Source organism: Oncorhynchus masou, unplaced genomic scaffold (genome assembly GCF_036934945.1).
Source record: "Oncorhynchus masou masou isolate Uvic2021 unplaced genomic scaffold, UVic_Omas_1.1 unplaced_scaffold_1482, whole genome shotgun sequence".
Taxonomy (NCBI): domain Eukaryota; kingdom Metazoa; phylum Chordata; class Actinopteri; order Salmoniformes; family Salmonidae; genus Oncorhynchus; species Oncorhynchus masou.
The window spans coordinates 43,016-60,116 of record NW_027004819.1 but is presented as its reverse complement, the minus strand read 5'-3'; the positions used below and the strand labels follow the sequence as shown (position 1 = coordinate 60,116).

General features: G+C 40.2%; 1 protein-coding gene across 1 annotated transcript; it reads left to right on the top strand.

The window, feature by feature from the left end:
• The first annotated feature begins 488 nt into the window (after positions 1–488).
• Positions 489–16,881, top strand: LOC135531005 (NLR family CARD domain-containing protein 3-like). Its single transcript, XM_064959157.1, has 10 exons — positions 489–596; positions 1,942–2,040; positions 7,337–7,453; positions 7,816–7,900; positions 8,030–8,258; positions 8,579–10,370; positions 10,636–10,809; positions 12,217–12,390; positions 12,837–12,883; positions 13,441–16,881. The coding sequence occupies exons 2-10, from the start codon at positions 1,958–1,960 to the stop codon at positions 13,986–13,988; spliced, it is 3,249 nt and encodes a 1,082-aa protein (XP_064815229.1). The 5' UTR covers positions 489–596; positions 1,942–1,957; the 3' UTR covers positions 13,989–16,881.
• The last annotated feature ends 220 nt before the right edge of the window (positions 16,882–17,101 follow it).

The following is a 17,101-nucleotide window of genomic DNA, read 5'->3' as shown; positions in this document are numbered from 1 at the left end:
TGAACAGATCTGAATCAGGACACTAAGAGTTGGTTAGAACAGATCTGAATCAGGAAACGAAGAGTTCGTTTCCTGATTCAGATCTGTTTAAACCAAGAGTTGGTGTTGGTTTGAACAGATCTGAATCAGGAAACTAAGAGTTGGTTTAAACAGATCTGAATCAGGAAACTAAGAGTTGGTTTAAACAGATCTGAATCATGAAACTAAGAGTTGGTTTAAACAGATCTGAATCAGGAAACTAAGAGTTGATTTAGACAGATCTGAATCAGGAAACTAAGAGTTGGTTTGAGGGTCAATAATGTGGGACCCCATTGCATACTTCAAAGTTAGAGATATGTTGAACCTGGATCATCATAATGATTCTACATGTTATAATATGCCATGGCCTTTACTGGCCAAAGGTTAAACTGCTGTTATGGTTATGATATACTATGGTGTTGTGTCACTAGACTTTGACCAGATATTATTGCATCCAAAGATCAACTGAACCTAGAACATAGATACAGAGACACTTGTGAACAAGAAGGTGATCTCTCAGCACAACGGAAAATATCTCAATGACTTGACATGTTCTGGTTGTGAATTCAGGCTACAAGGTAAGAATCTTCCCAGGGATTATTGTAAAGTGTGTAGAGACATTAAATGTCCAGTGTTATTTTAGTATAGTGAATGACAGTAAAACACTCAGATCTAACAGTCCATTTCACCTGGGACAGCTACGTGACAGTGCAATCATACAAAATGGCGCTAACTGGGTGTAGGCAAGTCAAATTCAATAACATGTTGTTCATATATTCGTGTCTCGCGGTTATTTTACAGTTTGTATATTTTTTATGTAGAAATTGTAAGTCGTCTTTCATAATATCAGAACATGTGTTGTTTTCTAAATTCCAATGAGCTCCTGCTTCCTGTGTAATTTGGTATGAAACCACTGAACAGACTATTCTTAACATCGATATTATGAACTGAATTCAGTAACAGCATCATAATATCATACCTGTTGAACAAAGCAACACACTAGAATGGGAAAGAGAAAAGAGAAAGAGACATTATTATTATTAATATTACATTATTATATATGTTATATTGTTATTATTAATATTTGTATTAACAGTATATTGTTATTATTATATTATTGTTATTAGTTCCACGACATGGAGAAAAGGTGAACAATATCAATCACAACTACATGTCCAAGAGATAATTAATAAAATAGAACAATTGACCTTCAATAATTAGTTGTCAGTGTGTTGGATCTCTGTTTAGTTGTCACTGTGTTAACCACAACCAACATGTTGGATCTCTGTTTAGTTGTCACTGTGTTAACCACAACCAACATGTTGGATCTCTGTTTAGTTGTCACTGTGTTAACCACAACCAACATGTTGGATCTCTGTTTAGTTGTCACTGTGTTAACCACAACCAACATGTTGGATCTCTGTTTATTTGTCACTGTGTTAACCACAACCAACATGTTGGATCTCTGTTTAGGGGTCACTGTGTTAACCACAACCAACATGTTGGATCTCTGTTTAGTTGTCACTGTGTTAACCATAACCAACATACTGGATCTCTGTTTAGTTGTCACTGTGTTAACCACAACCAGCATGTTGTATCTCTGTTTAGTTGTCACTGTGTTAACCATAACCAACATACTGGATCTCTGTTTAGTTGTCACTGTGTTAACCACAACCAACATGTTGGATCTCTGTTTAGGGGTCACTGTGTTAACCACAACCAACATGTTGGATCTCTGTTTAGTTGTCACTGTGTTAACCATAACCAACATACTGGATCTCTGTTTAGTTGTCACTGTGTTAACCACAACAACCATGCTGGATCTCTGTTTAGTTGTCACTGTGTTAACCACAACAACCATGTTGGATCTCTGTTTAGTTGTTACTGTGTTAACCACAACAACCATGTTGGATCTCTGTTTAGGGGACAGTTCTCTAAAATGAGTCTCTCTGGGGAGAGAGAGGAGGGGGGCCCTGCCTCTAAAACGAGACTCTCTGGGGAACATGACACCAAAGCTAAGAGGTGAGATTACAATGTTGTTTGTTTCTAAAACGTGTTTCCACCATTGTTTCACATTTGTTATTTATCAGACAGTATTGCTCAGGGGAACCTTGTCTGTAAAATATTGTTGTTCTAAGATTTTAATTCATAGTTTTTTTGTATGAATTTTTGTTTTTCAAAACGCGATTTAGCTGTAATGAAATGTTTGTATCCTGTATATTAGACTGTGATATGTGGTTGTCTCACCAGCACACACACACACACACACACACACACACACACACACACACACACACACACACACACACACACACACACACACACACACACACACACACACACACACACACACACACACACACACACACACACACACACACACACACACACACACACACACACACACACACACACACACACACACACACACACACACACCTCTATAAAATTTTAGCATGACACAATAATTTAGCCTCTTAATTATTATCTAATGTGTTGGCAGGCATAACTTTCTAGTTTTTATTCTGATCGTTGTTACAAGCTGAATACTGACAATATATCCGTGATATCAACACACTCTTCACTCCTGTTGAAACCAAAAAGGGTTCTATCTTCCTACAATATACAGAACCACTGAAGTTCATCATAGAACCCTTTATAGGAGGTTAGGAAGTGTATGAGTATACAGTATATATAGAATATATATAGAACCCTTTATAGGAGGTTAGCGTGTCTGAGTATACAGTATATATAGAATATATATAGAACCCTTTATAGGAGGTTAGCCTGTCTGAGTATACAGTATATATAGAATATATATAGAACCCTTTATAGGAGGTTAGCGTGTCTGAGTATACAGTATATATAGAATATATATAGAACCCTTTATAGGAGGTTAGCCTGTCTGAGTATACAGTATATATAGAATATATATAGAACCCTTTATAGGAGGTTAGCCTGTCTGAGTATACAGTATATATAGAATATATATAGAACCCTTTATTGGAGGTTAGGAAGTGTCTGAGAATACAGTATATATAGAACCCTGACTCTGCTTCTGGTACGCAAGCTATTTTAATTAGTTCCCCGCATCCAGTGCAGGCGGGAGGGATTGTTAATTGCGCTACCGAACTGCCCCTAATCGAAACTAAACAAAACGGCCATAATAACGGACATCTTTAAATCAGGCGACCCTGCTGACGTGAGTAACTACAGGCCCATTAGTATACTACCTGTGGTGTCAAAGGTTGTTGTAAAGTGTGTAGCAGAACAACTGATTGCCCACCTCAACAACAGCCCCTTCACATTACACTCCATGCAGTTTGGCTTCAGAGCGAAACACTCCACAGAAACGGCCAACTGCTTTCTTCTGGAAAATGTGAAGTCCAAGATGGACAAAGGGGGTGCTGTTGGGGCTGTGTTTCTGGACCTAAGGAAGGCTCTTGATACTGTTAACCATGAGATTCTCATCACAAAATTGTCAAAGTTCAACTTTTCCCCTGATGCCTTGAGATGGATGAAATCATACCTTGAAGGCAGAACTCAGTGTGTCAGAGTGAGCAATGAGCTGTCGTCCTATCATAGCTATGATGTGGGCGTGCCCCAATGTTCAATACTGGGGCCCCTCCTGTTCAGCCTGTACATTAATGATCTGCCTTCTGTCTGTACTGGGTCTGAAGTTCAAATGTATGCAGATGATACAGTGATATATGTGCATGCAAAGAGCAAACAACAAGCTGCACAAGAACTCACTACTGTAATGGTCCAGGTTACAAAGTGGCTCAGTGACTCGTGTTTGCATCTCAATGTGAAAAAGACTGTTTGCATGTTCTTCACAAAGAGGGCAACAGATGCTACTGAGCCAGATGTCTATGTGTCAAGGGAGAAGCTCCAGGTGGTATCCGATTTTAAGTACCTTGGCATCATACTTGATTCCAACCTCTCTTTTAAAAAGCATGTGAAAAAGGTAATTCAAATAACTAAATTCAACCTAGCTAATTTCCGATTTATACGAAATTGTTTGACTACAGAGGTAGCAAAACTGTACTTCAACTCTATGATACTCCCCCACTTAACATACTGCTTGACTAGTTGGGCCCAAGCTTGCTGTACAACTTTAAAACCTATTCAGTCTGTCTACAAACAGGCTCTCAAAGTGCTTGATAGGAAGCCCAATAGCCATCATCATTGTCACATCCTTAGAAAGCATGAGCTCTTGAGTTGGGAAAATCTTGTGCAATACACCGACGCATGTCTTGTATTCAAGATCCTTAATGGCCTGGCTCCCCCTCCACTCAATATTTTTGTTAAACAGAAAACCAAGACATATGGCAGCAGATCCACAAGGTCTGCCATGAGAGGTGACTGTATAGTTCCCCTAAGGAAAAGGACCTTTAGTAAATCTGCATTCTCTGTGAGAGCTTCCCATGTCTGGAATACACTGCCATCAGACACACATAACTGCACCACATATCACACTTTCACAAAATGCTTGAAGACATGGCTAAAGGTCAATCAGATTTGTGAACATGGTCCCTAGCTGTGTGTTGCCGCTTTCCATGTTATCTGTTGTCTGCAGCTTGTGAGGTGTGGAAACACTTTGTTGCTTTTATGAATTTTGTCTTGCTGCTTTTTGCTCTATGTTGCTCTGTCTGTATGCTACGTCTTGCTTGTCCTATGTTGCTATGTCTTGCTTGTTCTATGTTGCTATTGTCTATATTGTAATTGTTTTCAATAACCTGCCCAGGGACTGCGGTTGAAAATTAGCCGGCTGGCTAAAACCGGCACTTTTACTGAAAAGTTGATTAATGTGCACTGTCCCTGTAAAAATAAAAATAAACTCAACCATTTAACGGAGGTTAGGAAGTGTCTGAGTATACAGTATATATTGAATATTTATAGAACCCTTTATAGGAGTGGGGAAGTGTCTAAGTATACAGTATATATAGAATATATATAGAACCCTTTATAGGAGGTTAGGAAGTGTCTGAGTATACAGTATATATATAGAATATATATAGAACCCTTTATAGGAGGATAGCCTGTCTGAGTATACAGTATATATAGAATATATATAGAACCCTTTATAGGAGGTTAGCCTGTCTGAGTATACAGTATATATAGAATATATATAGAACCCTTTATAGGAGGTCAGGTAGTGTCTGAGTATACAGTATATATAGAATATATATAGAACCCTTTATAGGAGGTTAGGTAGTGTCTGAGTATACAGTATATATATATAATATATATAGAACCCTTTATATGAGGTTAGCCTGTCTGAGTATACAGTATATATAGAATATATATAGAACCCTTTATAGGAGGTCAGGTAGTGTCTGAGTATACAGTATATACAGTGCCTTGCGAAAGTATTCGGCCCCCTTGAACTTTGCGACCTTTTGCCACATTTCAGGCTTCAAACATAAAGATATAAAACTGTATTTTTTTGTGAAGAATCCACAACAAGTGGGACACAATCATGAAGTACAACGACATTTATTGGATATTTCAAACTTTTTTAGCAAATCAAAAACTGAAAAATTGGGCGTGCAAAATTATTCAGCCCCTTTACTTTCAGTGCAGCAAACTCTCTCCAGAAGTTCAGTGAGGATCTCTGAATGATCCAATGTTGACCTAAATGACTAATGACGATAAATATAATCCACCTGTGTGTAATCAAGTCTCCGTATAAATGCACCTGCACTGTGATAGTCTCAGAGGTCCGTTAAAAATGCAGAGAGTATTATGAAGAACAAGGAACACACCAGGCAGGTCCGAGATACTGTTGTGAAGAAGTTTAAAGCCGGATTTGGATACAAAAAGATTTCCCAAGCTTTAAACATCCCAAGGAGCACTGTGCAAGCGATAATATTGAAATGGAAGGAGTATCAGACCACTGCAAATCTACCAAGACCTGGCCGTCCCTCTAAACTTTCAGCTCATACAAGGAGAAGATTGATCAGAGATGCAGCCAAGAGGCCCATGATCACTCTGGATGAACTGCAGAGATCTACAGCTGAGGTGGGAGACTCTGTCCATAGGACAACAATCAGTCGCATATTGCACAAATCTGGCCTTTATGGAAGAGTGGCAAGAAGAAAGCCATTTCTTAAAGATATCCATAAAAAGTGTCGTTTAAAGTTTGCCACAAGCCACCTGGGAGACACCAAACATGTGGAAGAAGGTTCTCTGGTCAGATGAAACCAAAATTGAACTTTTTGGCAACAATGCAAAACGTTATGTTTGGCGTAAAAGCAACACAGCTCATCACCCTGAACACACCATACCCACTGTCAAGCATGGTGGTGGCAGCATCATGGTTTAGGCCTGCTTTTCTTCAGCAGGGACAGGGAAGATTGTTAAAATTGATGGGAAGATGGATGGAGCCAAATACAGGACCATTCTGGAAGATAACCTGATGGAGTTTGCAAAAGACCTGAGACTGGGACGGAGATTTGTCTTCCAACAAGACAATGATCCAAAACATAAAGCAAAATCTACAATGGAATGGTTCAAAAATAAACATATCCAGGTGTTAGAATGACCAAGTCAAAGTCCAGACCTGAATCCAATCGAGAATCTGTGGAAAGAACTGAAAACTGCTGTTCACAAATGCTCTCCATCCAAACTCACTGAGGTCGAGCTGTTTTGCAAGGAGGAATGGGAAAAAATTTCAGTCTCTCGATGTGCAAAACTGATAGAGACATACCCCAAGCGACTTACAGCTGTAATCAAAGCAAAAGGTGGCGCTACAAAGTATTAACTTAAGGGGGCTGAATAATTTTGCACGCCCAATTTTTCAGTTTTTGATTTGTTAAAAAAGTTTGAAATATCCAATAAATGTCGTTCCACTTCATGACTGTGTCCCGCTTGTTGTTGATTCTTCACAAAAACATACAGTTTTATATCTTTATGTTTGAAGCTTGAAATGTGGCAAAAGGTCGCAAGGTTCAAGGGGGCCGAATACTTTCGCAAGGCACTGTATATATATATTTTTTTTTTTATAAAAAACAATTTATTTAGATGGGAGACATTATCCGCCAAAGTAAAGCCCTGTAGACAAAGAAGAGCTCTGCAGCAGGTACCAAAATATTCAAAGGACATTTGCTCAAAAGTGACGTTACAAGTTTATCATCTTTCAAAGCAGAATGACTTTCTCATTGCACATCAACTGTAGTGTCTGATATACCAAAGCTAATTTGCAAACATTTCTGCAAAGTGATATATGGCGTTTTGGTATAAAACTCTTCTTATGTTTCTCCATCTGAGCTCAGAGGAGATGAGAGATGTAATGTTTGTCGATGTTGTGTTGAAGACCAATCAAGCAGGAGAGACCAGCCTCCTCTGTACCCAGCTGTGTGTCCATGAAGAGTGACCGGTCTATGGATGCTCTTATATACTTTAGAGAGGGAGACTTTTCTACTGAACAAAGGTAAGAAGAACTCATGGGTCCTGGTCAGTGAGTTAAACAACACTGTCTCTAGTAATTTCTCCTCTCCCATTTTCACATTTCTTTTTTGTTGTTTTCATTATCCATAGGCTAATCATTTTGTCCATTTTCATAGTCCTAAAACAATATTAAACAAACACAACATTCCCTACCTGTGTGTGTGTGTGTGTGTGTGTGTGTGTGTGTGTGTGTGTGTGTGTGTGTGTGTGTGTGTGTGTGTGTGTGTGTGTGTGTGTGTGTGTGTGTGTGTGTGTGTGTGTGTGTGTGTGTGTGTGTGTGTGTGTGTGTGTGTGTGTGTGTGTACTCCCTGGATGAGGAGATGTAATCTCATGTTTTGTCCACAGAAACCAACAGGAGAGATCAGAGTCAGAGATTCTCAGTGGTCAGTCTTCCCAAAGTCATGAAACAGACCTGGCCTCCATATTCAGTGTATGTGGTCCTGTTATGTACATTTGTTTTTGTTTACTTCAAGTAAAGTTGATCTGTCAATCATTCATTAATGTGTTAATGAGAAAGCATTTAGTCTCTTGCTTAACATATTTACTTGATTTATTTCAGTTGCTTGAAGAGAAAATTATGACATTTGTGAAGAACGAGCTGAAGCTGTTCAAGAGGAATCTTTGTCCAGAACTCCCAGAAGGCTTTGAGAGTCAGAAGCAGGATAAGGAAGTGGTGGATGCTGAAGATGAGCAGCAGGAGAGCAGTGCCAGAGAGGGGGCTCTGAAGATCACACTGCACATCCTGAGGAAAATGAACCAGAAGGAGCTTGCTGACACACTGGAGAAATGTAAGATCTGTCTACCTCATGTTGAATGATGTTTTATAACATTTAAAAGCTGTAGCTAAAGTACAGTTAAAGTAGCTGTGAACTCAATGATATTGTAACAACCTTAACACAACACCGAGTGTCCTCATCAAGTAGCAGCAGGGATGTGTTGTACTGATTCATTTAGAGAGAGAGAGAATGTTAATAATACCATCAATAATATCAATAATAATATAATAATAACAATAATAATAACACCAGTCTGGAATGGATTATGAAAACATTGATAGTTATTAAAACAGACGTTATATTAAAATCCTCTGTGTTATTTCTTCATTCAGATGAGCTTGCTGTGATTTGCCAACGTGAACTCAAATCTAATCTAAAGAAGAAGTTTCAATGTGTATTTGAGGGGATCGCTAAACAAGGAAACCCAACACTTCTCAATAAGATCTACACAGAGCTCTACATCACAGAGGGTGGAACAGGAGAGGTCAATAATGAACATGAGCTGAGACAGATTGAGACCACAACCAGGAAACAAGCAAGACCAGAGACTGCAATCAAATGTAACGACATCTTCAAACCCTTAACTGGACAAGACAAACCTATCAGAACTGTGCTGACAAAGGGAGTCGCTGGCATTGGAAAAACAGTCTCTGTGCAGAAGTTCATTCTGGACTGGGCTGAAGGAAAAGCAAATCAGGATGTCCAATTTGTATTTTCATTCCCTTTTCGGGAGCTGAATTTGATGAAAGAGGACAAACACACTTTCATTGAACTTCTCAATCACTTCTCAATTGAAACTAAAGATTCAAGAATCTCCAACTACAACAAGTACAAAGTTCTGTTCATCTTTGATGGTCTGGATGAGTGCCGACTGCCCCTAGACTTCCAGAAGAACAAGATCTGTTGTGACGTCACAGAGTCAACTTCAGTGGATGTTCTGCTGACAAATCTCATCAAGGGAAATCTGCTTCCCTCTGCTCTCCTCTGGATAACTACCCGACCTGCAGCAGCCAATAAGATCCCTTCAGGGTGTGTTGACCAGGTGACAGAGGTACGAGGGTTCAGTGACCCACAGAAGGAGGAGTACTTCAGGAAGAGATTCAGTGATGAGGACCTGGCCAACAGAATCATCTCACACATAAAGACATCAAGGAGCCTCCACATCATGTGCCACATTCCAGTCTTCTGTTGGATTTCTGCAACAGTCCTTGAAGACATACTTAAACATAAGAGAGAAGAGATACCCAAGACTCTGACTGAGATGTACACACACCTTGTGGTGTTTCATACCAAACAGAAGAATGAAAAGTATCTTGGGAAAGAAGAGACAGGTCCACACTGGAATAAAGAGAGCCTTCTGTCACTTGGAAAACTGGCTTTTCAACAGCTTGTGAATGGCAATCTGATTTTCTATGAAGAAGACCTGAAAGAGGCTGGCATTGATGTCAATGAAGCCTCAGTGTACTCAGGATTGTGCACACAGCTCTTTAAAGAGGAATGTGGGCTGTACCAGGACAAGGTGTACTGCTTCGTGCATCTGAGCATTCAGGAGTTTCTGGCTGCTGTATATGTGTTTCTCTCATTCATCAACAACAATGAGAATCTAATGGACAAACTGAAAACAACGTCCTGGAAACCTTCTGTGAGGAAAAGACAGAAGCCTAAATTTACTGTCTACAAGAGTGCTGTGGATAAAGCCTTACAAAGTGAGACAGGCAACCTGGACCTTTTCCTCCGCTTCCTTCTGGGTCTCTCACTGGAGTCCAATCAGAAGCACTTACGAGGTCTACTGACAAGGACAAGAAGCAGCTCACAGAGCCATGAAGAAACAGTCAACTACATCAAGGAGAAGATCAGGGAGAATCTCTCTCCAGAGAGGAGCATCAATCTGTTCCACTGTCTGAATGAACTGAATGACCATTCTCTAGTGGAGGAGATCCAAAGCTACCTGAGATCAGGAAGTCTCTCAGAAGCCAAACTGTCACCTGCACAGTGGTCAGCTCTGGTCTTTGTGTTGCTGACTTCAGAAAAGGAGCTGGATGTGCTTGACCTGAAGAAATACTCCAGATCAGAGGAAGGTCTTCTGAGGCTGCTGCCAGTGGTCAAAGCCTCCAGAGCTGTTCTGTGAGTAAATAAAATGGCATATAAGAACTAATCATCAGGAAGAAATATTTAGTTTAGAGATAAATATGTATTATTGATTAACATTTTATGTCAGTTAATTGATTTTCACATTAGTACAACATTATGATCGTACAATTCTAGGAGATGGAACATGAATATATATGCTGTTTGAGAGAATAAACCAAATGCATCTCCCATTGTCCTTCTACACTACTGGTGTTAAATGAACAGTGTGTTTGTGAAGTCATGATGATCTCTTTGTCAGGCTGTCAGGCTGTGGAGTCACAGAGGAAGGCTGTGCTTCTCTGGTCTCAGCTCTGGAGTCAAACCCCTCACACCTGAGAGAGCTGGATCTGAGTAACAATGACCTGAAGGATTCAGGAGTGAAGCTGCTCTCTGCTGGACTGGGGAATCCCCACTGTAAACTGGAGACTCTGAGGTCAGTATTCCTGTAGTTGGTCAACAAGTGATAACTGTTCACCAGATCCACATGTGTTTACCAGACACACATAGTCCACAACATATGTGTTTGGACAGTGAAGCTTACAGTTTTAAATTTGGTGCTCCAGCATTTTGGATTTGAGATATAATGTTTCATATTAGGCGACAGTGCAGAATGTCACCTTTTATTTGAGGTTAATGGTGAGAGGTTTGCATGTTTTGTTGTAGCCTCTGTTATTGGTAATGGTGAGAGGTTAGTATGTTTTGTTGTATCCTCTGTTATTGGTAATGGTGAGAGGTTAGCATGTTTTGTTGTAGTCTCTGTTATTGGTAATGGTGAGAGGTTAGCATGTTTTGTTGTAGCCTCTGTTATTGGTAATGGTGAGAGGTTTGCATGTTTTGTTGTAGCCTCTGTTATTGGTAATGGTGAGAGGTTAGTATGTTTTGTTGTAGCCTCTGTTATTGGTAATGGTGAGAGGTTAGTCTGTTTTGTTGTAGCCTCTGTTATTGGTAATGGTGAGAGGTTAGTATGTTTTGTTGTAGCCTCTGTTATTGGTAATGGTGAGAGGTTAGTCTGTTTTGTTGTAGCCTCTGTTATTGGTAATGGTGAGAGGTTAGTATGTTTTGTTGTAGCCTCTGTTATTGGTAATGGTGAGAGGTTAGTCTGTTTTGTTGTAGCCTCTGTTATTGGTAATGGTGAGAGGTTAGTCTGTTTTGTTGTAGCCTCTGTTATTGGTGATGGTGAGGTTAGTATGTTTTGTTGTAGCCTCTGTAACTTTCTCACTCATTATTATTCATGATCTTTCTCAGTCATGGCGTCACAGACTTGATGTCGTCATTACGTTCAATGAATATGGGACCAAATACTAAACTGTTGACTACTTTAATACACTATGAGTTAATTGGTCAGAATACTTATGACTTCATCAAATGGGGGACTAGATACATAATGTGCTTTTATTTTTCTAAATGGTGAAACAGATATGTATTAAAATACCCTAAAATAAAATGTGACATTATATACTGTCACCTCATATGAAACATTTGATCTCAAATCCAAAATGTTGGAGTACAAAGACACATTTAAAATGTTAGCTTCACTGTCAAAATAGATATGTTGTGGACTGTATACTCAATACAATCTAAATCTGATACCTCACTGTCTGTCTTTTGACTGATACTGCTTTTTAAACTGTTTTGGTCAGTCTACTCAAATAATTGTACTATACATTTCTCTCTCTACAAGCAATACTTTGATCATTTATAATAATGATACATTCATTTATGAATAGATATGACAGCTGTCAGGACACTGATGTAACTGAACATTTAGAAAAAATATACTGCCACAATTTTCACCACCAAAGAAAGCAGTGTGATTTTAATATGATTTGACTCTTTGCAGGCTGTCAGGCTGTCTAGTCACAGAGGAAGGCTGTGCTTCTCTGGTCTCAGCTCTGAGGTCAAACCCCTCACACCTGAGAGAGCTGGACCTGAGCTACAATCACCCAGGAGACTCAGGAGTCAGACTGCTCTCTGCTGGACTGGAGGATCCACACTGCAGACTGGAGAAACTCAAGTATGTAGAGGGTTTATGTCAATGTTCATATCAGACATGTTGGACTTATCAGGCTTGTTAAGACAAACATTCTGACCAACACTTGGACAAAGTTATATGCTGACTGTTTGTTATGTATGTTATGCATTTGTTATATGCTGACTGTTCCTATGTATGTGTGTCCAATGTGAAACACACACTGGACACACACACACACACTGGACACACACACACACACACTGGACATATACACACACACACACTGGACACACACACACTGGACATATACACACACACACTGGACACACACACACACTGGACACACACACACACACTGGACACTGACCGTGTGTGCCGCGTGTCACGCTTGACCGTGCGTGTGTGCGTGCGTGCGTGCGTGTGTGTGTGTGTGTGTGTGTTCATGTGTATCCCTCAATGACTGTCTGTTCTTCTGCTTACCGCTACAGTGTGGAACATGGTGGAGAGAACAGAATGAAACCTGGACTTAGAAAATGTGAGTTTTGACTGCTGTGAAGAATATGACTAAGAATAAGTCTTAATTCAAGTTAAGTCAAAGTCAAAGAACACCATCATTACTTACTTGGTCATATTAAATATCAGCTGTAGTTCTACAGAAGCAGAAATCAGGGACACCAACGTTTACAAAGAGTTGCTTTGACAATGTTTGTGTCTGTGTGTGTGTGGCGTGTTCGTGTTACATTAGAAATGTGTGTTTGTGTTTTTGATGCATACAGGTGTGTGTGTGTGTGTGTGTGTGTGTGTGTGTGTGTGTGTGTGTGTGTGTGTGTGTGTGTGTGTGTGTGTGTGTGTGTGTGTGTGTGTGTGTGTGTGTGTGTGTGTGTGTGTGTGTGTGTGTGTAATTAATGGGAATAAGTGTGTTTTATATCACCATAAAGTATTACATATGATCATTCAACAAGTCTCAAGTTACCTTAACTTCTCCTTTTGATACCTAGAAACATCTACATTAAATAAATTAGTGAAAAGTGAGTTAACATTCTAATGTGAATGATGATGATTTCTAATATTGTGTCTGGTTTCATCCATCAGATGTCTGTGATCTCACACTGGACCAAAACACAGTAGACAGACACCTCTCTCTGTCTGAGGAGAACAGAAAGGTGACATGGAGGACAGAGGAGCAGCCGTATCCTGATCACCCAGAGAGATTTGATGGCTGTGGACAGGTGCTGTGTAGAGAGGGTCTGACTGGGCGCTGTTACTGGGAGGTAGAGTGGAGTGGAAGAGGGGCGAGAATAGGAGTGACATATAAAGGAATCAGCAGGAGAGGAGGGGTTAAGGACTGTTGGCTTGGATGGAATGACAAGTCCTGGTGTCTGTTCTGCTCTGACAACAGTTACAGAGTCTGGCACAATAATAATCTCACTACTATAGACGTTCCCTCCTCCAGCTCCCAGAGAGTAGGAGTGTATCTGGACTGGCCAGCCGGCACTCTGTCCTTCTACAGAGCCTCCTCTGACACACTGACCCACCTGATCACATTCACCTCCACATTCACTGAGCCACTCTATCCAGGGTTTAGGGTTTATGATGATTCCTTTGGGATTTGGGACTCCTCAGTGTCCCTGTGCCAGTGATGCACACACACACACTGACACACTCACACACAGACACACACACACTGGACGGACACACACACTGGACACACACACACACTGGACACAGACACACACACACACACTTTGGATACAAACACACACACAAACACACACACACACACACACACACACACACACACACACACACACACACACACACACACACACACACACACACACACACACACACACACACACACACACACAGACACACTTTGGACACAAACACACACACACACACACACATTGGACACATGCACACACAAACACACACTGGATACACACATTGGACACACACACATATTGGGGATACACACGCTCTAGTGCACACATACACACACACACACACACACACACACACACACACACACACACACACACACACACACACACACACACACACACACACACACACACACACACACACACACTGACACACACTGACACTCACACACACACATAGTGGACACACATACACTGTACACACACTCAGACTGGACACACACACACACACACACACACACACACACATATAGGCGTTTTCAGAAAACATATGCCGTTCAGGGCACCAGTCTAGGACCAGTGGTTGCTAGGCAGTTTCTGGATCCCAGGTTCTAGAACAGTTTCTATCCCAGTTCTATCTGCCTGTTAAATCAGTTTCTGGACCACAGGTTCTAGAACAGCATCTATCCCAGTTCTATCTGCCTGTTAAATCAGTTTCTGGATCTCAGGTTCTAGAACAGCTTCTATCCCAGTTCTATCTGCCTGTTAAATCATTTTCTGGACCACAGATTCTAGAACAGCATCTATCCCAGTTCTATCTGCCTGTTAATTCAGTTTCTGGACCACAGTTTCTATCCCAGTTCTATCTGCCTGTTAAATCAGTTTCTGGATCACAGGTTCTAGAACAGTTTCTATCCCAGTTCTATCTGCCTGTTAAATCAGTTTCTGGACCACAGGTTCTAGAACATCTTCTATCCCAGTTCTATCTGCTTGTTAAATCAGTTTCTAGACCACAGGTTCTAGAACAGCTTCTATCCCAGTTCTATCTGCCTGTTAAATCAGTTTCTAGACCACAGGTTCTAGAACAGCTTCTATCCCAGTTCTATCTGCCTGTTAAATCAGTTTCTAGACCACAGGTTCTAGAACAGCTTCTATCCTAGTTCTATCTGCCTGCTAAATTAGTTTCTAGACCACAGGTTCTAGAACAGCTTCTATCCCAGTTCTATCTGCCTGTTAAATCAGTTTCTGGACCACAGGTTCTAGAACAGCTTCTAGCTCAGTTCTATCTGCCTGTTATATCATCAACCTAAACTGTTTTCATCAGACTATTAGAACATGACTGAACCTTTTGGTTCCTTTTCTGATCTTTTACCACTTTGCATTTTTATGATAATTTTACTGTTTGTGTTTGTAACACAGGAGGTTGGTGGGACCTTAATTGAGGAGGACAGGCTTGTAATGGCTGGAGGGGAATAAGTGGAATGGTATCAAACACTTGGTTTCCATGTGTTCCATTTCATTCACTCTGTTCCAGACATTATTATGAGCCATCCTCCCTTCACCAGCCTCCTCTGGTATGTACTGTCCTATATGTGAGAGAGATCCAACAAGGAATTACAATGTATGTATTGCTTTTTATACCTGCAAATGGCAAATAAACTACTAGAACTCCTTATGAATGTCTGCAGCTGACTAGACTGTTGGCGTCTGACAAGAGGTGAAAATATTACAGGAATATTCTGCAAATGTTGATGAAGACGTCTCTCAATCCCCCCAAAACATCATGCAGTCTTTCCACAAGACTCCCATGAAGTTATAGTGTGACGTTATGAGTTGACGTTAAAGTAACATTCTCAGAACATACTGCACTTATTTTTATACTGTTTTAGATGGATACTCTGTTTATCATCTTGTTTTATACTGTTTTAGATGGATCCTCTGTTTATCATCTTGTTTTATACTGTTTTAGATGGATCCTCTGTTTATTATCTTGTTTTATACTGTTTTAGATGGATCCTCTGTTTAAACATGTAAACTCTTACAATAACACTGTTAAAATACCAATGTGATCATTTGTTGTCTTTTATGTTGAACAACAAATTGTACAATTATATATGGCTTACGCGTTATCGATTCTTCATTGCTTCTGCCAGTCGCAGGTTGATGTTTGTCATGAATCTTGACCTGGAAGTAGAACTGCGAGATTTCCTCTAGATATGCCAGCTGCAAAGTCAAAATTGGCCTCTTTGCTGAACTACCTCCAGGGCAAGATTCATGACAATAAATGCCAACCTGCCTCCCAGTCATCCCCTCCTTATCTTTACAAGGCTGCAGAACATGCAAGCTAGTGATGTGGGGGTTCTCTCATAACCCTCAGTCCCCAGGTGGGTAGATGGCAGGTTGTATAAAGAGAAGCTAGTGATGTGGGGTTCTCTCATAACCCTCAGTCCCCAGGTGGGTGGTAGGTTGTTAAGGGAATTTTTTTGATCAATAATGAATAATTATGTATACATTTCAATCAGGACTGACTAATCAGAATACTATTATGTTACTGTATATGTATGAATTTTCATTTTAATCCTAGTACTGAATATAATGTGTGTAAATATAATCAAGAATTAGAACAATGACTGTCTGTTCCTTGGTAGAAATGATTGAACTTATAGCCAGACTGGCTAGAAGGCTTATCTACACAGGCAGACCTTGGCTCGGATCATAAATTATCTAAGTCTTGAGAACCATATAGCCATTGTACTGGAGCAGAGATGAGACTGGGTAGTACGCAAACTAATGACATCATTTTCAGTTTATAACCTGTGGTAAAATGGGTAATGGGCTCTCGTGAATAAACACTGCTGATTGACTTTAAGACTGGGCTCTGTCCATTTTATACAAATAGGAGTCATACAAATTCTTATGGATTGACAGAGTGTTTAATTTTAATTGGGTAATAAATCAGAGGAATTTAATTCCTGCAACAATTGGTCCTTCGAGCTTGATCTAAAATTCTCGTCTCTGCCATCTGAAGGTCGTACGCCAAAGAATTGTGCACGAGCGGGCCGGGTCCCGTTATTTCTGGCCTCTGAATT

Bases quoted from the DNA above. Each gene is read 5' to 3' on its own strand.
- LOC135531005 (XM_064959157.1), top strand. From the start codon at position 1,958: ATGAGTCTCTCTGGGGAGAGAGAGGAGGGGGGCCCTGCCTCTAAAACG. The intron at 7,901-8,029 runs GTATGTGGTCCT...GATTTATTTCAG, and splicing joins ACCTGGCCTCCATATTCAGT to TTGCTTGAAGAGAAAATTAT. The intron at 10,371-10,635 runs GTGAGTAAATAA...TCTCTTTGTCAG, and splicing joins AAAGCCTCCAGAGCTGTTCT to GCTGTCAGGCTGTGGAGTCA.